The following is a 24,924-nucleotide window of genomic DNA, read 5'->3' on the forward strand; positions in this document are numbered from 1 at the left end:
AAACATTCTTTTTTTAGCCTTTATCCCCAAACAAAAATGCAGAATTTGTTTTTGTTTATGTAGCAAAAAACAACCTTCTTCGAATGAAGCAGAAGTTCAAAATGCTGTCCTGGAGGAGTCTGTGAAAATGTCAAGTCATCGCCTTTACTGAGGAGATAAGCACTTGGCATATACCTTTCTCTGAATGATAAAGAAGGAAAGGAGGAAGTGTGCTTCCCGGTAAGCTTTTTTATTAGCCACAGAGAGCTGAATACAAACATGATGCTCGTGAAACAAAGTGCCCTACAGTAAACAGAAATTGAGGAAATAGAAAATGGATTGTAAATCTGGAAACCATTTCTCTATTTCAGTGAAAGAGAAGATTATAAATGGCCAAACCAAATAGTCTGCTTTTAAAGTTTCGCAAACGCTGGTTGGATTGATGAATCCTTCTTAGGATTTTTAATCCTAAAGCTTGAATCTAATTTAAAGCTTTTGAATTTTCAGACTTTGCTCACTCCATTCTAGTCTGTGCCTTTGGTAAAAGAAAACAAATCACTTTAGGTGATATAAAATTAATCACGAGTTCCACTTTCATGCCTCATTGTAAGACTGTCTCTTACAGATTCCACCTTAAACAAAGCCCCTTTTTCATTTTAAAATGGAAAGAAATCTCAGAATACAACACACACAAAATAGTAATTACCACGTAATAGAAGAAGCAGGATAAGCACACAGTAATACAGTGCAGGAGTTAAGAATGTGGGCTGCAAAGAGAGAACGCTGTCCCCTGTTTCTTTGCCTGTAAAATGAGGACAATAAATAGAAGCTGTTTCATAGGGCTGCTTCTGGGATCACCCATGAGATCATGAGAAGCACCCAGCACTGGCTAACACTCTGTAAAGGCTGGTTATTATTATGATGAGAAAGACACAGGAAGGGATCTTTTGTCACAATTGGTTTTATCAGGAGAGGAGCTGACTTCATGGTAGCAGTGTGAGTCAGTTACCAGAGAAGGCAGCAAGCTCCCTGCACACATCCCTGTCACACCGCCTCCAAGACACTCTACTACTATTAACAATACATTGTTAAAAAAAAAACCCAGGTAAAAGAACTATCCTACACAGGCAGTGTTAAACGGTTTCCCTCTCTGGTGTTCTAAACATTCGAAAATAGTACAAGAAATGGCTCTGTGTATAGTAAGTTCTAGGTAAGATGATACTGTGGTAAGTGAACTAAACAGAAATTAACCTGAAATTGGACTCTGATCCCCTAGGGAACCCGCCGGTGCAGCCCAGTCCTTACTGGCCTTGAGGAGGAAAAACAACCTTGCTTCCATCTCCACTGTGATCTGACTAGATATGATCTAAGCTTTGAACAGTGCATTTCAGATGATGCATAATACGCATTAGACAACACTAAGCAGGGAGCTTCAGGCTGGGGTGTGCACCCTAATACTGAGGAACTGACACAGGAAAATGAAGACCTAACATTTGTAATTCAGCCTTTCACTATTCTCTCATTTCAGTCACACAAGTTTCCTTTTCTGTTAGATCCCTCTCAAATAATTGCAATAATATAGTAAGTTAATCAGTTAACAAAAAGGGGAGGGGGTAGTTATTCATAGTATCAAAACATTCTTCATTCTAAATGATTTGTTGCATAATTCCTTTTAAATAGACCTTCCCTCACAGTGTGAGACTCCACAGACCTCCCCAAGCGCCTGGCCCTCTCCATTACTCCTCTAGTCCTTGAGAAAAGGAGGGAGAAAGAGATCTCCAATGAAAAGTTCCTTGTTAATAACTTAATCTTATGTTTCTTTAAATGCTTTCTAGTTTTAAAGGATTTTCAGACCCACTGTGATATCGCAGTTAAGCTTTGTACGAGGTGGTATAAATCATATCATACCCACTTGAGAGGTGAGAAAAGCTATATATAGTAATTGGGTACATGTGAGACCTGAACTCAAGATCTTTTCAACCAAGCCCTATGGTCTGGAGCTGGAAGCAAGTGGCCCTGTTCTCCTGCTCACTAGTTTCGTGCTGCTGCCTTTCCTGCCTTTGGTGAGTTGGTTCCAGGCGTCTCCTCCTTCCTCCCCAGTTAATTCTGATTCATGCTTCGGCTCATGTAATTACTAAAATGGGAAGGACTGGAGTGAACCAGCATTCAGTCGATCAGCATTTAGTGAACGCCAACTAGAAGCCAGACCTCTGAAGAGTTTTAAGCAAAGAGAGACGTAATCTTCCTTGTCACTTAAAAAGACTACATAGAGTGAGACTATCACTTTATCAATTTGAGCCAATTATCTAAAAATAATATTTGCATATTAGCTGTACTGGGGTCCCTAGCTAGCCGTGCTCTATCTGGAAATAAACTTCAAGTGGTTTCTTTAAGAAAGCTAAGGCTTAGAAAATGTCTCTGCACAGACTTGATAAGGTTTCCAATTGTACCTTGGTAAAAATCTCATTTCTTAAATCACTTATTCAACATTAAGTCATTGTACAAACTTGCACCTGATGCAAGAAGATGAGTTAGATGCAACAGTCCTTAACCTAAAGGAGGTCAGAGCCTAGAAAAAGAAGACCAATGCCCACTTTGAGCTCTCCAAGGGCCCCCAGGCTCTCAACAGTCAGCCCCCACAGTTCCCTGGGCCAGAGATGGAACCCACCTCCCCACACCCGTGGTGCAGGCACACTGGCCTTTTTCTTTCATTTCTACAAACTCTCCTCACTCCCTCCCCCTCTGGACTTTGCGTAAGTCCCAGTTCCCCCAGCCTTAAAACTGCACCAGGCTCCCAGTCTACTTAGCTCCTCCTTCAACCTCAGCTCCTGCCCTGCTGCCTTCTCTGACTTGCAGATCTGGTCAAATCTCCCCATTAAACCCTCTACCACCTGAGACCTTGTCACATTTGTAGTTTCACACGTACTTGTGTGATTGACTGTCTGCTCTCAGGTGCCTAGGTTCCTGGCACGGCAGGGGCTGGTTTTAGATGCCAGCGCCTGGCACTCAGTAGGCCCTCCAGGAATGAAGACTGAACTGTCAAATGGGGCTGGACCTAAGCGGCCCGGGCTCTGTGGACAGGACAGGACGGAGGGGGTGAGGGTCTCCCCTGAGCTTCCTTACCACCTTCCTTAACACTAAGACAGGCCTCCTGGCTCCCACCTTGGCGCTTGCATGAAAACGTAAAAGTTGTTTGTCCCAAGTCCCCGAGAGACTGTACTCCCCTAGAGAGCAGACATTCCACTCTATTTAGCGTTGTGACCCCAGCACCTGTCGGTGCCTGTTAACTAAGCATGAGATACACTTAGGAGATATTAGCCATTGCCGGCATTAATGAATGCATTCTGGAGGGTGGGACAAAGTGAGAGACGTTATCCAGGGCTTTAAACAAACGTTTAAGCTTGAGTTGACTCTTGAGAGAATACAAGCGACGCTACCCCCAACCAAAGACTGAAAAACAAAAAGGAAATCTGCCTTCTCCCTTCCCCTGCAAAACAAAAACAGTAAAACCTCTTAACCAACGTCTTCACCTTTCCAGGCCTCCACTCTCTTCTGTCCCCGCACTTGACAGACGCTCTCTGGACGCGTACACAGTCACTGCGGAGACTGCCATCGCGGCGACGCCGCCAGGCATTTTCTGACCAGGGAGCGACTTTTCTGAGGAGGTATGTGGTTAGAACCCCTCTCGCGGAGAGGCTATTTAAGACCCTCACAGGGAAAATAACGGGATTTATACATAGGGAGGTAAGGGTCTTTGCTTCTCTCTGTCCCTTCGCTGGCATTTTGGAGCCCGGTCCTCCCACGCCGAGCTGGAGCTCCAACCCTCCGGCGCCGCCGAAATCCAGCAGCCTGAAGGCCGAAGCCCCGTCCCCGCCGCCCCTCCCCCGCCGCAGCCGTCTCGGCACGCAGGCACGGAGGCGCGCGCAGGGCGGTGCGCCTGGGGGCGGGGCGTGCGCGGTCCCCTTAAATACGGCGGAGGGGGCGGTGCGAAGCTGCCGCGGCGCTGCTGCCCAGTCGGCGCCAGTTCCTGCCGCTGTCTCCTCGTGGCGCGATCCTCGAGCCTCGCTCTTTCTCCGGCGGCGGCGGCGGCGGCGGCGGCGGTGGCGGCGGCTGCAGCAGCAGGAGAGAGCGGAGGGGAGCGGGCGGCGGGCTCCATGGAGAGCGGCGGACGCCCGGGAAGAGGCGGCGCTTCCTCCCCGGCACCCGGGCTCCAGTGACCGGCGCTCGCGCCCTGCACCGCGTCGGAACGGCCGCCGGCTCCGGGACTGACCCGGCCTCGCTGCCCTTCCCCGCGCCGCCGCCTCGCCTTCTTGCTCCCCGACTCGCCCTCGCCCCCACTCCCCGGCTGGGTGGCGGCGGCCAGGCCCCCGCGGCGGCGGCCGGAGCAGCAGCGGCAGCAAGAGCCCGCCTCTATGATGAAGTTCAAGCCCAACCAGACGCGGACCTATGACCGCGAGGGCTTCAAGAAGCGGGCTGCGTGCCTGTGCTTCCGGAGCGAGCAGGAGGACGAGGTGAGGGCGGTCGGCGCGCTCGGTGCCCTCCTCGGGGGCGCCGGGGCGGGGTTGGGGTGGGTGTTCGTGCTGGCCGGAGTAGGAGGGTCCTTGCCCTTGCCCTTCCCTTTCTGCATCCCCTTCCCAGCCGACCCTCCGTCTGGCCCCAGGACTGGAAGGGATTAGCCCACTCCTTCCTTCTCTCCCGCCCTCCCTCCCTCCTTCCTTCCTTTCTCTGGGTTGATTGTGGAAACAAAGGGGCTCGCCCAGCCCTATGCTCTCCCACTGGGTCGTGGTTAGGACCGGAGGCCGAGACACCTCCTGGCCCCCGGAAAGGTCCCGGGCCGTCTAGGTCCCGCCTAGGGGGAGTTACCACTTTAACCTGCGAACTGAGCGTGAAGCGAGATAAAACCTTGAGTTGTAACAGGGAGGGTAGCAATGGCGTGAGTGTTGCAGCCCAAGCCCTTCTGCCTCTGTTACATTTTCCTCCCGTTACAGCAGTTTGCGGTTTCAGATAAATGAAGGCATGATTATGGAATATCCAGTCCCCGTGCTTTAAAATAAAAACTCGTTCGATCTAGTTCTGTCATTTCCACTTTCAAGTGGATCCTTTAACTTACAAGCACTTGGCATATTTATACTTGATTTTTTTTTTTAAACAAGGCCTACTCTTGGAAAGTTTTCTGGCTATAGAATGATGGGTAGTGAAAAATGTGGAGTCACACCAGAAGGGAGAAGATGGACTAGAGTTGGGCAGAGTTGCCATTTTCAGACAGTAATCTCTAGCACTCTGCATATTTATCAGAGCTTCTTTGCTATGTTTGGCTTGACGTCTGGAGAGAGGCAGTCTTGTTCTAAGAGGAAGCAGCAGTCAGTCTTCTGTAATTCACCCATCAGCATTGGGTTGATAGTGAGGCCGTAGAGGTTTTCCTGGAGAACAGTTTTTATTTATTTGTTACATTTATTTAATTTAAAAATGGTTCACTGCTTTAAATTTCCATAGAGCAATAATAGTCGATTGGTAGCCGATGAAAATCTTTTAGCATTGCCACTTCTAAAATGGTTAGACAGGGAAAGCATTAACATTCTGAGTTCTACTTCCATAACCAATTATGTCCAATAAAATTACAGGGTAAAGCTGGAGACGGGAATTTAATGGCTTCCTTATTGCCAGTCCCTGTAGTTAGGGTGAGTATGACATAGCGTACTCTCAGTGGCTTAGTTGTTCTTACTATGCTAACAAAGATCAAAGTGCCTCAGAATGGTGCTCTTCAAACTCTTGTCTTGCCTTTATTTTTTGAAAAGAAACCAAGCCCTTTAGTGCTGATCCGGTGCTCAGTTGGGGGTCTCTAAGTGGTTAAACTTAAATTCCAAAGGAGTTTTCAAGGGAAATTGGTGTCTTTGAACTGGGCCTATTTAGGAGAGCCAGAAAGTAGAGGGGGAAAGGTTTTTAGCATTTACAAAGTCAACAAGCTTTAAGTGCATTCTGTTAAAAAGATTAGAAGGTCCTTGAGGGAAGGACCATGTTAGGACAAAGCAAACTTTGAATATAAAATAATACAGTAGCCAGAAGTGATCAAGATAGGTCAAGAATCTTACCTGGGGCTTCCCTGGTGGCGCAGTGGTTGGGAGTCCGCCTGCCGATGCGGGGGACGCGGGTTCGTGCCCCGGTCTGGGGGGATCCCACATGCCGCGGAGCGGCTGGGCCCGTGAGCCATGGCCACTGAGCCTGTGCTCCGGAGCCTGTGCTCCGCAGGGGGGGAGGCCACAACAGTGAGAGGCCCGCCTAACCGCAAAAAAAAAAAAAAAAAAAGAATCTTACCTGATTGGCTCCGTATTGTGTAATTATTTTCTTAGTTGGGTGCTTACTAGGTGCTGGGCACTGCCTGAAGACCTTTAAGTTTGTTACATTTAATCCTCCTAGTGCAGGTTTATAGGTGAGGAGACAGTTGCAGAGCATAAGCACTTTGCCCAAAATGACGTAATTAGGAAGTGGTAGAGTCGGAATTCAGCATCGGGTCCCTACTCCTGATGCTGAGCTCTTAGCACAGGGCTCAGCCCCTAGCGACTGGGCACACGAGATTTGCTTGAATGAGTGAGATTTTGTGAGACTGAGCTTGGAAGACTGCGAAAGTAGTGACTTTGAAGTCTTGCCATAACGTGAACTTGGAATTCAGGCTTTGTAAAAACAAAAGTTCCCAGGGGAAGATATGGGAAATGGGAGGAAATTGAAATGATCTGTATTGTGTGAATGGTAAAGCACAGTCTGCGGAGAGCTTCAGAAGTTATCCTTAGCAAATAAATGAGTTGTTTTTGTGCTTTGAAATTGTTTCTACTGTAATAAATGCTAAATTCCTAGCCTCTGGTCAACTCGAGAGACCAGTGCCATTATAAAATGAAGTAAATAGCAAGATTTGGAGAATTTAGTAGATAAGTTCATTGCATAAAACTTTAACAACCTGGAGGTTGTGAAACCAAGTGAATCGGTTTGTTAGAGAATATGCTCTGAGGGAAGACTCTGGAATTCTCTAAATAATGCACAGCCAACTTTAATGTCTGGTTTAGATCTTCATTTCTGTAGTTGTGTTTATAGAATGTAAGTTGAAATAAAATAGTAATTGCCGTTTGACCCTCAAAAGCTATGCAGTGTTCTAGTCTGGCTCTCAGTACTGAAGGGGTTCTCAGTAGACCTTACTTTTTTTTTAATTTTTCTTTCTTTCTTTCTTTCTTTTCTTTTCTTTTCTTTCTTTCTTTCTTTTCTTTTCTTTTCTTTCTTTCTTTCTTTTCTTTCTTTCTTTCGCTCGCGGTACGCGGGCCTCTCACTGTTGTAGCCTCTCCCGTTGCGGAGCACAGGCTCCGGACGCGCAGGCTCAGCGGCCATGGCTCACGGGCCCAGCCCCCTCCGCAGCATGTGGGATCTTCCCGGACCGGGGCACGAATCCGTGTCCCCTGCATCGGCAGGCGGACCCTCAACCACTGATAGACCTCACTTTAGAATAGGTTATTGTAGGAAGGAAAGATGTTCTAACATCAGGGGTGTTTATTCTTTTGGGTGTGGTTTTATGTATTTTCCCATTGTATCTCTTTCTGCCCTGTGAGCTAAATAATAAGTATTAGCATTTGTATAGGAAGAAATTAGGCAGCAGAAGTAACTTGTCTCGAGGTCACAGAAGCTGGCAGATCATTTTGAGCCCCTTTTTTTCTAAATCTCATGTTCACTTGATCCTCTCTCCAGCTAGTTATTTCTCTAGGGAACCACCCTTACTTTTGACAGTTGGGCTTCCAGTCAAGGCAACAAGTAAGTGTTCCATAGAGTAGCTGGGATACTCTGCTTGTGCAGTGAAAGTGAACAATCCATTCACAAAAGGTAACCCGAAATGGATTCCATTGAACATACTTGATGCAAAGATGAAAAGTGTCACCTCGTAAGGAACGTGCTCTACAGCAGGAGGTTAGACAAATAACTGATAAAAAGGAAATAAAATAAGGTTAAAAGTACCATCAGGTACTCCAGGGTTAAGATTCAACGTGAGTCATTTGGAGTTGGATTTCAGTGAGTGGGAAGGGAAGAACCAAGCGTCACAAACAGAGCAAGACTTGGGGCTGTGGTCTAGTTAAGCTGCAGCTTAGGATAGCATAGAACAAATAATGGCTGAAAAACAAAGAGCACCTTAAATGTAAGGTTAAGGAGTTGCTAGACAAGAAAGGAACTCTTACTTTTGGACAAGGAATATTTTGATTTTAGATGTATTCAAGTTTGAGGATGATCTGGCAGCAAAATAGGCTAGAATTCTAAAGAGAGAAATAGAAATGACTTGATCCTGGGTGGAATCCAGGCACAGTTGCAAGTGGGAAACATAGACAAAGAGTCTTAAGAACTTCCATTTGGACTTTTTGTTCCAATTAACTTTTTTTTTTTTTTTTTTTTTGCGGTACGCGGGCCTCTCACTGTTGTGGCCTCTCCCGTTGCGGAGCACAGGCTCCGGACGCGCAGGCTCAGCGGCCATGGCTCACGGGCCCAGCCGCTCTGCGGCATGTGGGATCTTCCCGGACCGGGGCACGAACCCGTGTCCCCTGCATCGGCAGGCAGACTTTCAACCACTGCTCCACCAGGGAAGCCCCCAGTTAACTTTTAAGCTCCCTGAGCCAGGGGCTGCATTCTACAAAATCATGCACTAAAACTAAGACTTGCTGGGAAGAGTAGAGTCTCAAAACCTATGGAACTCTAAAACCAGAGTTCTCATAAACAAAAACTAATATTAATACTTCTCTCTACTAGCATTTTAACCCCTAGGATCAACAGTCCTTTTCAGACATATATTCTGGGACTCTTACTTCCTCAGAGATTTAAGTCCTTGAAGATACTTCAAATGGAAACCACTTTCATGAGAATTAACTATCCAAAGGTAGCCTTTTCTAAATCCAGGGAAATGTCACCAGCCCTCTTCATCTGTGCCTGCAATTCTCCCAGACCTAGAGAGGCGCTACTTCGCCTACTCAGCCAGCCACTTCCTTCAAGGGAAGGCACTTCTGTACGATTCACATCTGGTTTTATTCTTGTGATTTTGGTTTATCGCCAAGGCTTTCTCTAATTTTGTAAAAGTTTACCTCATCACTTCAAAACATTAACATGCTAGGAGAAAAAGTCATGGTCAACCCAACTTACCATTATCTACCAATCCATATAATCTAATTTGGGTTAAACACATTTTCAACACAGTGTGCTGTTATTTCTGATCTTCTTATAGCACTCTGCCTCTATAGTCCAAAAAAGTAGTACTAGTTTGCTTAGTAATAGCAGTTGGTAGTGGTTAGTGGATATAATAACTATTGTTGTAACTTACTATCTTTTAAAACGTGTATGTGTGTAGTAGGTGTTCCTAATATGCTGTGGGCCTAATTTTGGCTAAATGCCTATAAAACAGTTAAGTACGGTAGAGCTAGTTTTAACCATTCATGCGATCCTTATTCATGATAATGTGGGAAGAAAGAACAACAACCCCAAAACAGCTTCTAAATAGCTACAATTCACAAAATAAACTTCTTCATCCTTAGATTTAGGCATCACTTGAGGGGTTCTCTGGATAGCTCTGTTTTTTCTAGGAAAGAAGCAGTAGTTTGTAGTGACTAGTTGTTCGTGGTAGCAGGCCACGACCCAGAGCGGTCCTGAGGGTAAAAGCTGAAACACGAAGGGCAATTTGGGGCCCCTTGATGTAGGGAACTAACAACCCCATGTACCTCCAGCCTCTGAGGGCATGACTGCATTATATAGACGTTGAACAGCGTTTTCTAGTTTACACACTTTTACACATCCCCAGTGAGGAGGACTTGGGCAATATAGGGTATAGAATCTATATTATAGGTTATTCCAATTCACAGACAAAGCTTTGTCCAGCAAGACTCAGGATTGGTTCCAAGTGGACCACTATCACTATACTGTTGCTACTAAAAGTGAGGAATACTTCCGTTCCAAATCTTAAAACATTAGGTATCTAAGAAAAAGACAAATGTGAGAAATGACTACTCAACAATGCCAGGGGAATAGTGTTTTATTCTGATAATTGCCCAGTACATGAAGAGGGGTAAGGTCTGATAGTATAGTAGGAGGAATGCTGATATGAAGGTGGTCAGGTTGAATCAGGGGAAGAAGTGTCTTCACTTTTCACCACTCTAATGCCATTGGCTTTGGGGTTTGATTGTGATTCAAGTCCAACACTGCAACTTGGTGGGTGGACTAGCCTCCTTTTTATAAATCTTTCCTTTGGTCTCAGCTCTGGCTTATCTGGAAGGTTAAAATGTCTACTTTCATCTTTGTCATCTTGTCACTAATGTGGTGACAGACTGTCAACTTGTTGGATGCATAAAATCTTATATGCCTAGAAAAGTAGTTGAAAGGGAATTTAAAACCTGTGAATGACCATGTGTGGATCTGTCAGCTGTTGATATATCCTCTTACTGAATAAGCTTTTGTAACCTATCTTTTGTTACTTCAGTAATGCCGTTCTTTTTTTTCTTTTTAAGCATTGGTCATTTCCTTAATAAATAACGGTAATATATAAGTATAAATATTTTCATATCCGTATATATGTTTAGTGGCAAATATCAGTAGACTTACTTCATAGCAACTGCTCTGTATGCTCAGTCCTTTTGTCTTTTACACCTTATCCCCACTCCCTTCACTCTTTCTCACTTCCTTACAGTGTAGATTGTTTTAACCTCCAGCAAATTTCACCACTTTCTCGCAGATTTTGCATCACAGACGTCTAAGAGTCAACCTAGGATTTTGGAGCCTGTAAAATTATGGATTCTTTTTGGTAGTCTGAGGGAAGAAAGGAGAAGTTTGTAAAGGTTAATGCAACCATAGAATTTAAAAATTGTGATAAGCATTATTTTGAGACAAAGTGTAGATGAAAGTGGGTAGTCTGAGAACCCTTTTCTCTAGAAGTTTTTGTTTGTTTTTAGTAACACCATTCTTAGAGCATTAGTTAGCATGCTAAAGCTACATTATAGATCTAGTACATTGGGGATGTTATAGAATGTTTAGATGGCTTTGCAGGGGGTGAGAGGGAGGTATTGAATAATAATGCTTTGTGATATGGTTCTATAGGTTTCGATTCTTCCAGTGTGTAGAAGGGGTTTTAATTGTCCTTGTTTCTGCCACCCTGGCAGACCTCTGCCATAATTCTGTTTATTCTTGTCTATGGAGTATATCCCTCAGTTCTTGCCTCTTTCTTAATCACCATCTTCCTCCCCGCCCCACCCCCCATGTAGCCTTGACCTCATTTGAACTCCAAATAAAGTACTCAGGACCAGTAGGCAAGTACTTAATAACATACTGGTTTCCAAATCTGTACCATCACCAAAGGCTCGTTATCAGATCTCTTAAGTTAGTTGTTTAGATGCTGAGCATCTAAACATTTAGATGGTGTACGTTAGGTATTACTCATTTTACATTGACCATTTTTTGAAAAGATACATTTGAAGTTAATGGTTTAATCGAATTTCATCACTTTGGAATGTCAAGAGACTCTTGCAGCATCATAAGTTCTTGATTTCAGCTAAATCATTTGGAAGAGAAGCTTAGTCATATGATAGTGATATCCTGTAGATGGATAAAGATTTGGTTTTAAATCGGAAGCTTAAGTGTTAGTTCAAAAACAGGCACAGGCTGTACTAATTGTTTTTCAACATTATTAACCTTATGTAATTTAGTTCTTAAAGACTGTCTTGGTCAGATAGGAACATAATGGTCATTGACCTAGATATATGACACTGAATTTCATTTTTTCAGAACTCAAACATTATAAATATTGATGGTTTTGAAACTCCCTATTTACTAAATGAAGATGTACTTTTCTGGTGGCTAGCCACCTGCATTGTCCTGTTCCATTATGAAGGTAATCAAGGGGGTTGCTTAGAGAGCATAGCATTGTGTAGTAAGAATTTTGTTCGGATAATAGAAACCAGATTATCCCTAACTCACACCTAGTAACCAGGAAAAGAGGCTTCCAACTCTGTGGTCAGGACTGATGGTTACCATTTACTTTTCCCTTGATGTAAGATATAACACTTCAGTACCTTAAACATTTTTGTTTTAACTTAAAAACTTACATTCATTTGCCAGTCTTGATAATAGAGTCAAAGTCTTTGAATACCATAGATTCTTGGCAAGTCTCGTTTTTGAATAAAATACAAAGGTGAAATCTGATTTGCAGTTCACTTTGTACAGAGTAGAATTTTAACTTTCTGGATTTTAAAAATTTCCTTCTTTTAGTCTTTTTTTAGTATCTCATCCATACTTAATTTGATAGCAATTTTAAAATTTTATTTATTTTTATTATTTATTTTTGGCTGTGTTGGGTCTTCGTTGCTGCATGCGGGCTTTCTCTAGTTTCAGCAAGCGAGGGCTACTCTGCGTGCTGTGTGCGGGCTTCTCGTTGCGGTAGCTTCTCTTGCGGAGCATGGGCTCTAGGTGTGCAGGCTTCAGTAGTTGTAGCACGCGGGCTCAGTGGTTGTGGCTTGTGGGCTCAATAGTTGTGGCTCGCAGGCTTCAGTAGTTGTGGCACGCGGGCTCAGTAGTTGTCGCTCACAGGCTTACTTGTTCCACGGCATGTGGGATCTTCCCGGACCAGGGCTCGAACCCGTGTCCCCTGCACTGGCAGGCAGATTCTTAACCACTGCATCACCAGAGAAGTCCTTGATAACAATTTTTAATAACACATTTTTAATGAATCTTTGCAGACCCTTTTTTGATAATTCCTTCTTGCTGTCATTTGTCATTAACTCTCAGTAATTATAAAAACAAGTACAACTGGCAAAATTTGGGGAGCAAGCTTATCTTTTTTTTTTAATTAATTGATTTTTTGCTGGGTTGGGTCTTTGTGGCGCTCAGGCTTTCTCTAGTTGTGGAGGGCAGGAGTTACTCTTTGTTGCTGTGTGCTGGCTTCTCATTGCGGTGGCTTCTCTTGTTGCAGAGCACGGGCTCTAGGCACACGGGCTTCAGTAGCTGTGGTTTGCAGGCCCAGTAGTTATGGCTCGCGGCCTCTAGAGCACAGGCTCAGTATCTGTGGCACACGGGCTTAGTTGCTCCGTGGTATGTGGGATCTTCCCAGACTGGGATCGAACCCGTGTCCCTTGCATTGGCAAGTGGATTCTTAACCACTGCGCCACCAGGGACGTCCCAACAAGCTTGTCTTGATAGGCTAATTCAACTCAATTGGTGGGAAAGCAGAAGAGCTAGTAATGGCCAACAGTGCGTATTTAGTCTAGGATCTAAGGTATTTAATACTAACACTCAACAGTCTTGAAAGGATAGTTACTTCTTTTTACAGAGGACGACACTGGTACCCATCGCCATGTGCATCAAGGAATGAAACACATCTTGTTTATGATTAGTAGAGTTATAAACATCTTCAAGTTGAAACCTGTGCTTTCTAGTTCTTGCTAGATTTGTTTACTCTGGCTCTTTAGTTTCTAATTTTGATACATAAGCCCTATTTGCTAATACTTAAGAAAGCTCAAATTTAAGGCTGTCTTACATTTTACTTTACCAAAATTGCTGTATTTGGACTTGGTGGTTCCCTCAGTGTCAGCCATTAGTACTTTAGCTAAGGCTATATCACCTGTTGTGTTAATTTACGGTGCTTTCTCTGGACTTGGCCCTGTTCTGCCAGTTATATACTTGGAGGAGTGATGCTGGTAGGAGCAGCAGAGTCCTATCCAGATCAAGAATGAGAGAAATGGAGCTCAGATCACTGGAGCATTAGTTGATCCACTGCTCTGTGGTGATGGTGCGTCCGTAGGCAAAGGTGTGCTGCTTTTTTTTCAAGTTGAGGGGGGTTGTGCACCTGAACAGGTGTTCCCTCATCTTCCAACCCTGTTTTAGAGGTTTGGGGGAAAGGTGGGACTTGCTAAACTACTGCTGTCGGCCGGGAACTTTCCATTTGGGGAAGATTGAGTTCTGGCAACTTACTCAAGTAGGTGAATTCTGGGCTGGCTGTGAACTCCTGAGGGCCGTCCGTTCCTCTGGCGGTAGGGAGGAAGCCGGGCAGACAGCTGGCACAGTGTCAGAAAACCAGAACCCGCATCGGGGATCAAGCTTTGCTCTCAGTTGATTAACTTCTGGTGAGAATTCTTTGCATTTACTTGAAGGCAATATACTAAGGTAATTTTGCAGACATTTTTGTTCAAGTTGGTCAAGATGTTACCTTCATGAACATTATTTGGTTATTTATCATAGCCTTTCCCCACCCCACCCCCAACTTCGGTGAACTCCAACCCAACCTAGCACACAAATTTTCACTTATAGGATGAATATATATTTCCTGTTTCAGATACCATTAAAAAGTGAACTAATAGGATACTACTCTGTGATAATAGAGTGTTTGTTTTTGTTTGTTTGTGCACATTTCAATCTTAATGCTGTTCTTGACCCAGATTTGCCGAGTTTCTTGTAAAGGCCAAACAGTGTTTTAGGCTTTGTGGGTCATACAGTTTCTGTTGAAATTGCCCACCTCTGCTGTTGTCGCATGGGAAAATGAATGTGAATGTCCATAGTGCTTCTGGGGCTGGAGTTTACAATTATGGTCGATCTTGCAGGTGCTGTTGGTGAGCAGCAGTCGGTACCCAGATCAATGGATTGTCCCAGGAGGAGGAATGGAGCCCGAGGAGGAGCCTGGCGGTGCTGCCGTGAGGGAGGTTTATGAAGAGGTAAGATGAAGAGTAGCACGTTCTGGGTGAGATTCACAAACAAGGCACTTTGCTGTGTACACCGGGGAGAAGACAAGAAGACAGGCAGATCCCACAGGTGCTGTTTGGTTGTCTAATTCAACATTTTAAAGCATGTAACTACAGCTAGTGCTTTGCTAAGCAGATTTTTTTTTCTACCTGGTAAAAATAGACAGTAAGTCTGATTGGTGATCAACATATAACATGATGGCCTTGCCCCAGGGCAAGATTTGTATTAACTGAGCAAAAATGTACAGAGACATTCCTCATATGCTACAATTCCTTTTCAAATGAATAAAAAAGCCAGTTGCTTTTATTTTACTGGCTTTTTCTTAAAGTTCAGTAAAATAAGGGGGCACACGTGCACAGAAGCACACTTGGCCTGCCTGTCTTCTCACACCTGATGAGAGATAGAGCTTGCTTTACTCAGGGGCAAAACTGCATAGATCAAGTGCCATAAAAACTTGAACAGCATTTAGGGCATAAATGAGAAGTGAATGGTAAGGCTCTCATTGGGTGTTGATGCATAATTGGAAAGGTTTTCTAGAGACGGGTCTTAAGGGATGAGCGTCCTCTAGGAGACAGCATGTGCCAGTTTGTTACTTTGCAGTATGGGTTTGAATGGGGCACACAGTGAAGTTCCAGTGTCACAGTACTAGGTAAAAGGAGCAGGACTGTGCAGTGGAAGTGTAACACATAGAAAGAAAATAACTTGCATATAAATTTTGTTATGTAGAGGTAAAAATTTTACATTTCATCTTTTTTTAATAGGCTGGAGTCAAAGGAAAATTGGGCAGACTCCTGGGCATATTTGAGGTGAGTTACAAAAGTAATCCTCATCTTGCTGATGATAGAATTAATGACTTCTTCCTTCCTAACAGGCCAGCAGCCTGAACTAGACATTCATCTAAAACTATCAGTAGGCAAGCAAGTCATAAGGATTAGGAGGGAGGGAAGTACAAGCTGCTTAACTTTCATATACCATTAATTTTATACAGCATTATTACAGTGGTAATTTGTTTTATATGACAGTACAGTGGGGCTGATATGACAGACTTACCTCTTGGTTCACTGTATACAGTTTAGGTATAGACTTTTTAGGAGGTGATATCCTCAATATCACCTAAGGGCTTAGGTCTCTCATGGATACTGTCTTGAAATGTACCCTTTGCCTTCAGCATGTAACATTGGGTGATATACATAATGACTTTATCCTGAAAGGACACCATGAGGATGCATAACTCAGATACACAGACTAGATACTGGAAACGTAGAATTTTCTTGTATAATTTGTTATGACTGAAGTCAGAATGGAATTTGTGGAGAGGAAATTTGGAAGTGACAGGTACTCTATGGAAGGTGGGGAGAAATGAGACCCAAGCTGTTCTCAAATATATTTTCATCCAAAATTCAGACCTAGGTACATGGTATATCAGACACATTGTGACTTTTTTTTCCCCCAAGATACTATTTAAGTGTTAGCTTAGTCCTGCTGGTAGGACTATGTAAATACAGTCCCTACAGATTTTAATTTTAAGCCTTTTACAGGGATTCAGAAAAAATTCTGATTGTACAGCACTTGATAGAATTGATGACTTCCAGAATACAGTAATTGTTAAGAATAAAGTTCTTAAGGTACTATTCAAAATTTTGCAGAATTCAGCACTTGCTTTACCCAGTTAAATAGCACCATCTCCTGGTTAAACTGGAAAACATATTGCGGGTTTTCTTTCATTCTCAAAGACATAAGACACTGAATGAGTGGATTACTCAGGTGATTTGTGGTAGGAAAAAAATAGGTCAATTATCTAAAGTCTTAGACTATAGCAAACAAGGCTAACTTTAATCAAGATGAAGATGAGCCCCTTCATCTTAAGGCCAACTTGGGTTTAATTTTGAACCTAGAGACAAGGCTAGGCAGCAGTTTTAATATGGTTAAAAATTGAGTTTGGGCATATAGGATTAAAATATCAATATAACATTCCAGAAATGGACTATCCTATTATTCTATACTATCCTATTATTCTCAACCTTTGCTGTGCAAAGTTCACCTGGAAGCTTTTAAATACTTAGGCCTCCTCTCAGACTCACTGAATCAGTGTCTCTGAAAAAAAATTTTCATCCTGGGTGATGAAGTAGATGGTCAAGGTTGAGAGGCCCTGGTCTAGGTTAATAGGGCTGTGCTCTGTATGCATCTTGTGACCCTCTGAGAGGCATGTTCTAAAGGAGCTGGGGCTATTTGCTCTTCTACAGAGGTCCTAAAGGAAGCAGTTTCCATTGTCACAAAAGACTGTTGGGATTAGCCCACAGGAATAGGACCTAGGATAAAGATGACAGGAATGCAGTTCTTTTAATATAGATTCCATTCCAATCTTAAGATTTTCTTTATGAAAATTGTCTAATGGACAGAAATCAGAGTGCTAAAAGTTTAGTATTGGGAGCTAATTTCACCATTTTAAATGTTTTGTCTCATATAAACTCACTTTTATGCTGGGTTATATGACTGAGTATACTTGCCTATGTTGGCAAATAGACTATGCTAATGTATGCCACACTGAATTTTTCACTCGAAAATGTGTATATGGCTAGCTCTTGTAGATTAACATGCTTTTCTTTTATATTCAAGCAGAACCAGGACCGAAAGCACAGAACATATGTTTATGTTCTTACTGTCACTGAAATATTAGAAGACTGGGAAGATTCTGTTAATATAGGTAAATTCCCTTTCCTTTTGCTATCTGAATTCTCTTAATTCAAATACTACATATGTGTATTCAGTTTTCACCCTAAATTATTTGGGGTTACTTTTTAGAGAAGATCAGTATACATCTCCAAATTTGAATTATCTTAAAATTGTTCCCCAATATATTGTTGTCTAAGCCATTCCCAAAAACATAGTCATTATTTGTGGAGACAGTTGAGGGGGCATTGTTAATAGCGTATAGCTTTTTAAAATTGACCTCATTATTTTTTATTTTTAGTAACCAATTTCATACTGTTTTTTAGGAAGAAAGAGAGAGTGGTTCAAAGTAGAAGATGCCATCAAAGTTCTCCAGTGTCATAAGCCTGTACATGCCGAGTACCTGGAAAAACTAAAGCTGGGTTGTTCTCCAACCAATGGAAATTCCACAGTCCCTTCCCTTCCAGATAGTAACACCCTGTTTGTAACTGCTGCACAGACCTCTGGGCTGCCGTCTAGTGTAAGATAGAGAGAATTGGAAGGACCTCTTCCACCATGTGCAGTCTCGTGGGCAGAGGCTTTATTATCCTTGGCAAACATCTGAATGACGCTTGCAAACTGTCTGAATTTGCCATGCAGGATTTTCAAATAATCTGCATGTTTTTCAGATGCTTTCAAATCTTCTTTTAAAAAAAAAATAGTGTAAAATATTTTAATAAGCCAAAGCCATGTGGAATTTTTTTTAGATGCCTTAACTGTGCCCCCAGCTCACCCACCTTATTATTTTGGTTGGCATTTTCACAGCATTTTTTTTTTCAGTTTTTTGTCCATTTGATGTCAGTCTGTGGTTTTTGTCAGTTCAGCTTATTCGTGGGTATATTTTTCCCTTAAATTGTTTCTCATTCACAATATTAACATATTCAACAAATCCTTCTGTTGTGGGCATTTACGACAGTAATTCTTGATATTAAAGCAGTCCATCAACCCAAAAACTTGTTTCATAGGATCACAATTTTGATTCATAGATTCCAGATTTGGACTATTTCTATATGGCCCTGTTTTCAGGAATTTGTCAACTCATTTGTCTCAGTTTTCACAACCGGTATTATGTCCCTAACTACCTGATATGGCCAATTCCCCTAAAACTCAATAGTCCTTTAACACAAAGTTTAACTCTGTAGAGCTGGTGATTGTTAGGCGGGTACAGTAAGCAAAATGCATGTAGTACATAACATCACGAAAACTGTATTCATGGAATTTGAGTTAGCGTGCTCCATTGCCAATTCCTTTCATCCATAATCTCTCTTTACACAGAATACATGAGAACCATATTTCCCTCAATGTAAATTGCTTTTAAAAACATATTTCCAGTTTTTTAATTTAGTGACATCTCTTCAGTTAAACTTGCTGGTTACCACCTTAAATGTCAGTCAGTGCTGACTGCATCACAATTGAGTAAATGGCCTTCTTGTTCAGCTGTTACAGACCTAGATTGTTAAGGCACCTTAGAACATCTCATCTTTTACAGCTGGTTAGTAGGTACTACTTATCATATAACTAAATATTGGGGCACTGGAACATACCTGAATTAAGAATTACTTTGTCTTACACTTGTCTTTATATTCACTTAAATCCAAGAATCCCATCTAAAACACATAAATACCTTGTCTGAAACACCTGTACTTCCCTGACCAAGTCAGAAATGAGGTGGGGCAAGTGAAAGATGATTCCATATGTAGACATTTGTTAGCTTCTTGTAAATAATTGTAACTGGTGGAATATAAAGTAGAAAATAAGCATAGTTATACATTTGTTCTATAAATTGTTAACCTTTAAAAATATAATTGCTGCTAAAAATAGAGTGCTGTTACACTTAAGGGAAATTGGTGCCACTGTTTTGAAAATGAGATCTTGTGCCATAAATGCAGCTGAACTAAATATAAATATTAGTTCACAAATTAATGCTGTCAAAGGAATGAGTGAAGTAGAAAAACTTTTAACCAATGATATTTCATTCTAAATTATGTAGTGTGATCAAACATGATCATCCAGAATTTTTATATTTTTCTTTGTACAGAGTTTATGTATTCTGGGTGTTTTTTTAAAAGGAAACATTTTAAATCCCACAGATTGACACTTTGTATCAATCTTCAATGGACTAAGAGTTTTTTTCTCAGTGATCTCTGAAGTTTCTTTAAATTATATACTTAACACAGCAGAGAAACTGGATTGTTTTTGTATATAAGACTGTGTCCACCTGAAATGTTGTCAGAAGTACTGGGGGTTGGAGGGAGGGCTGGGTATCTTGTATATGATATTATTAGAAGTAATAATGCATGAACTTATTTTATAAACCCTTGGACTATGTATTTGACATGTAAAATATGTACAGTATTAATGTCAGCCATTTCTTAAAAGTGAGCCTATAAATATTGTTGTATAATTTTCTTTGGTCAGAAACATTTGGACTAAGTAGTGCCACTGGGTTAGGTTTTCTTCAGTGCCATTTAGCAAACCACCTGTCTTTACTATGCAACTAGCAAAAATTTGTATAATGCATCAGAATATTTCAGTCGTCACACTTTAAATTTCACATGAAGGGTTCTTCGCTATTCTTTTGGAACCCAGCCTAGCAAAATTAGAGGAAAGGCCCTAAGGAGATTTATTTCTGTTAAGAGAAAAAAGCCTACATTTGCAGACTCAACAGTTGAATCTACTATAGATAACAAATAGTGTCTACTATCTCAACTCTCCAAAGTTTACAGTGTTGGGACTGTCATTTGTGCTTTCTGTGGGGTAGTTGGATAAAATTGGGCAGCTAAAATTTTCAGTTCCGTGTGGCTCCTAAATTTTAAAAACTTTGTAAATTGATTCACAGACACAAAGTAGCAACTATCTTGCATGTTTGTTGTTGGGTTTTTATTCGTTCATTTGTTTGTTTTTTTGTAAACCGGTGAAATTTTCCAACCAGGCACATGCCATTCAATTTTCTGTTGATCACACAGTTGTATAAAGCAGCAAAACTGAAGGGGGAATGATTGTTGTATACACTTTAAATTGCTTTGCATGGTCTCATTTGAGATAATTGGTGTAAGAATCTTGACTTTTTTTATATTTGGAAACATCAAATAAAAAATGGGAATGAATTTTTTTTTAACATATCTTAACACTGTCCAAGTGAAAACTTGTCTAGCATTCCACAGTAACAACTTTACTGTTTTCCCATGGGTGGCCATATAATTATCTCTTAGTAGTTCATTTATACACTTCCCTTTTATGATCCTTACTAGTGGAACTGAGTTAAAAGGAACAGCTCACCAGTAAGGTGTTGCCATTACTCTCCTAATGTATGTTTTCCATCTTATTGGACACCGGTCATGCCACTGTGGTTGTCTTATTTATTGCTAGTCCCCTTTCCTAATGGGGTTTGTGTTATAATTATTTTAACAATTTTCAAGGGCTCTTGGCTTATTCTGTATTTTGCTGTACTATGTTGCAGACACTTTCTACACTACCATCACATTATTTTTTTTTTTTAATATTTATTTTGGTTGCGCTGGGTCTTAGTTGCGGTACTCAGTATCTTTGTTGCCACCTACAGGATCTTCAGTTCCTGGATGCGGGCTCTAGTTCCCTGATCAGGCATCAAACCCGGGCCCCCTGCATTGGGAGCGTGGAGTCTTAACCACTGGACCACCTGGGAAGTCCCCATATTAATTATTACAGCTCTGTTTTAAAAGGGTGACTGGTGAGGCCATTATATTTACCCAAAATATTATTTACCTAAGCTGAGCTTTAGAATCCTCACATAAAAGTTCTACTCAAATCTCACTTGGTTTTTTATTAGGATTGTTAAATTGGAGGAAAAGAGAAAACTTGGCATTTTCTAATGTCTTCACGTTGGAATACAAGAATTCTCTACATGTCTCTTACACAGACTAAACACTAGTTGAGTTTATTAAAGTATAATTTGTAATGGATTTGTGACAGCTGGAACGTTGCTGTGTAGCTGATTGTCTTGAAGTTTCCATCCAGTACCTTGTTTCATAAATTCTTAATGTAACTGTTTACCATTAGCTGCACAGTAGTCAGCATCTGCTTTATGCCTAGCATTAGAGCTACAGAACAGAACAAGTTTGTACCCTCAAGGATCTTATATTCTAGTGAAGTAGAGATGAGTGGTAATTATTTAAGTTATTTATACATCAGAAAATTCCTTTCAAGGTGTTAGATCTATTTTTTTAAGACACAGGTACCATCTTCAAAAGCAAAATTTTATATAAAAATGTGAACCCCATCAAATACTTTTATACATACATTTTATATGGAATTGTAGAACAAAGGTTGAAAAGTGATCTCATCCCTGGTGCTACTTTCCTGATTTTTAATACCTTCCTGACTAGTGCCATTGGCTAAATCCTAGCAGTAAGATGAGAAGGTTCCTAAGGGCCATCTTGGCATTGCATTATGTCAAAAGACCCTAATTTACTCTGAAACTAGCTTTTGTTTGTTTGTTTTTGTTTTTGTTTTTTGCTGTATGCGGGCCTCTCACTGTTGTGGCCTCTCCCGTTGCGGAGCACAGGCTCCGGACGCGCAGGCCCAGTGGCCATGGCTCACAGACCCAGCTGCTCCGCGGCATGTGGGATCCTCCCGGAGCGGGCACGAACCCGTGTCCCCTGCATCGGCAGGCAGACTCTCAACCACTGCGCCACCAGGGAAGCCCCTTTTTTTTAAAATAAATTTATTTATTTTTGGTTGCGTTGGGTCTTTGTTGCCGTGCACGGGCTTTCTCTAGTTGCGGCAGGCAGAAGCTACTCTTCATTGCAGTGCACGGGCTTCTCACTGCGGTGGCTTCTCTTGTAAGCCAGGCTCTAGGCACGTGGGCTTAGTTGCTGCGCTGCATGTGGGATCTTCCTGGACCAGGGGTCGAAACTGTGTCCCCTGAGTTGGCAGGCGGATTCTTAACCACTGCGCCACCAGGGAAGTCCCCAGAAGCTAGTCTTAAATTCCTCTACTTTGATGCGATTTCAACTAATTATGATCCCAAAAGTTACTCTTCCCAATATGTGGAATACTACCCTCTGGACATCCCATTTCCTGGTTCTATTAAACACCAGTGCCAGACATTATAATAGCACCATTATTCTTAACAGCTTTTCTCAATTTTTACTCAAATTCATTCCTTAGTCAAATTAGTGAAATAAAAAATATTTGGCCATTACTGTGTATCAAGAAATAAAATACATTTTAATCAAGTTACTACACTAGGAATCTAATCTCCAGGAACGTGGACACAGATGTACCTACCAAGATTAGGCAATCAAAGTGGCGAGACATGGAAATAAAATGCCCAGGCCCAAAGGGGTAATGGTTAACTAATAATATATCCATATAATGGAATATTATACAGACATAAAAATGGCATTCAGGTTAAGGATGCAGAGTAAACTGGTATGGCCTTTTTGAGAGCAACAGTAGTAGTAACTATCAAAATTTTAAACGCATATAACCCTTTCACCAATTCCACTTCTGGGAATCTAGTCAACAAAAATACTTCAACAAGTTGCAAAATCAAAATATGGTCAAAGATGTGTATTGCATTATTTATAAAACTGGCATCAATTTAAATGCACAAACTAGGGGGTTAAATTATGGTCATCTACTTGATAAACACTACACAGCTACCAAAGAAATGTGCTGCCACAGATGGAGGTCCTTTCAATAGTGCTAATTGAAAAACAATACAGCATTACCTGTTAAGGTCACATTTTTTAAAGGAGCCTGTACAGATTTCATATTTTTTTTTAAAATCCTGTATAGGGACTTCCCTAGCAGTCCAGTGGCTAAGATTCTGCACTTCCACTTCAGGGGGCACGGGTTCGATCCCTGGTTGGGGAACTAAGATCCTGCATGCCAAGAGGCGCAGCCAAAGAAATAAAATCCTGTATAGTTTTTAAGTGAACGTTCTGAGAAATTTTCAAGGTGAAAATGTTCAATAATCTCAAATGAAAAAACTGGGTTTTATAAGTACCCAATCTGTATATAACTTATCAAAATATATATGTATTACTATCAAAGCAGAAAAAGGACATCTGCATCACAAATCTTTTCCGTTATTGGAGTAACAGTAACGTATCACTTTTTTTAAGGGCTTCAAATGCTTGGCTATTATTTTTTATTTATCTATCTATTTATTTATTTTTGGCTGTGTTGGGTCTTCATTTCTGTGCGAGGGCTTCCTCTAGTTGTGGCAAGCGGGGGCCACTCATTATCGTGGCCTCTCCTGTTGCGGAGCACAGGCTCCAGATGCGCAGCCTCAGCAGTTGTGGCTCACGGGCCCAGCTGCTCCACGGCCTGTGGGATCTTCCCAGACCAGGGCTCGAACCCGTGTCCCCTGCATTAGCAGGTAGATTCTCAACCACTGCGCCACCAAGGAAGCCCCGTATCACTTTTTAAAAGGGGGAGGAGAGACACATCTCCCTCGGTTCTAACACAAGAGCAGTGGAATAATCAATCACTGCCAAGGAGGTAGGGGTTAACTCAGCCTACAGAACAAATGGAGTCCCCAGCCTGTTTTTTGTATAATTCACAAACTTGGAATGTTTTTTACACTTCTCATGGTTGGAAAAAAAAATACCTTGTGACATGTGAAAATTAAAGTTTTGTTAGAGAAGAGCACAGCATGCCCATTTGTTTAAAATTGTCTATGGATGCTTTCTCACCACACTGACAAAGTTCAGGAATCGAGACAGACTCATGGCCTGCAGAGCCCAAAATATTTACCGTTTCAAAATGAAAAAACACGGATTACAAGAATTTGGCACTACTTCTTTGGTTACTAATGCTTCCTGCCAAAACATAAGGAAAACAGCACCAAGTTCAAATTTAGTGTAACCAACATATCGTGTCTGACCTGCTTTTGACAGGTCTGAGTAAGTCTTCTTGAGTAGTCTACTGTTGAACCTAAGCCAGAATGCTCTGTAAACTTGCTAGGTTATAATGAAACAAGAGTTATTGGGATTTACTAATCTAGATCATGAACTATTTCAAAAGGAGTCACATGGTGGGTGAATATGGATCAGGAATATGTAAAATGGAAATGTGCTAGTTATTCCACATGATAGGAACCTGAGTTATCAAATCTTTCATAATTTCTAAAACTTCTTTTGTCCCATAGGTAAAAATGCTTAGCAGAGCAATGTTAAAGCTCCTTAATGAGCACCATAAAATGTACTTCTACGAGATCATGGGATTTCAGTTGTTGCTCTGCTACGAGACAAGGAAGGTCTAAATATTCAGACAATTACCATATGCTTCTCCAACCAACCAGAAACAACTACATCAAGTCCACAGCGGCTCAGCTTGGTTAGCAAGTCTGCATTCATACGCTTTCGAAATGCTATGCCAACTGGCACATATGAAATGAGATCAGCTAAAGGGTAGCAAAGGTGAAATTGCAGGGAGAAGGGAGGAACCAGACTCTTCATGTTGAGTTCCATACTTAACAGGAAAAACTTTAGTCCAATTCCCAGTTTTGCAGCCAATGGG

The 24,924-nt window shown here is 41.7% G+C and overlaps 1 protein-coding gene across 2 annotated transcripts; it reads left to right on the forward strand.

Moving 5' to 3' along the window:
- Window positions 1-4,391: 4,391 nt before the first annotated feature.
- NUDT4 (nudix hydrolase 4) lies at window positions 4,392-17,905 on the forward strand (the record flags this gene model as incomplete). Of its 2 annotated transcripts, none has more annotated exons than XM_079715257.1 (5): window positions 4,392-4,490; window positions 14,568-14,678; window positions 15,468-15,512; window positions 17,323-17,410; window positions 17,703-17,905. In XM_079715257.1, the coding sequence occupies 5 exons, from the start codon at window positions 4,392-4,394 to the stop codon at window positions 17,903-17,905; spliced, it is 546 nt and encodes a 181-aa protein (XP_079571383.1). The 2 variants fall into 2 exon arrangements, with proteins under 2 accessions (XP_079571383.1, XP_079571384.1); XM_079715258.1 differs by having other exon boundaries at window positions 17,326-17,410.
- Between the last annotated feature and the right edge of the window lie 7,019 nt (window positions 17,906-24,924).

The sequence above is a fragment of the Hyperoodon ampullatus genome (assembly GCF_949752795.1).
Source record: "Hyperoodon ampullatus genome assembly, chromosome: 11".
In the NCBI taxonomy this organism is placed as follows: Eukaryota; Metazoa; Chordata; class Mammalia; order Artiodactyla; family Ziphiidae; genus Hyperoodon; species Hyperoodon ampullatus.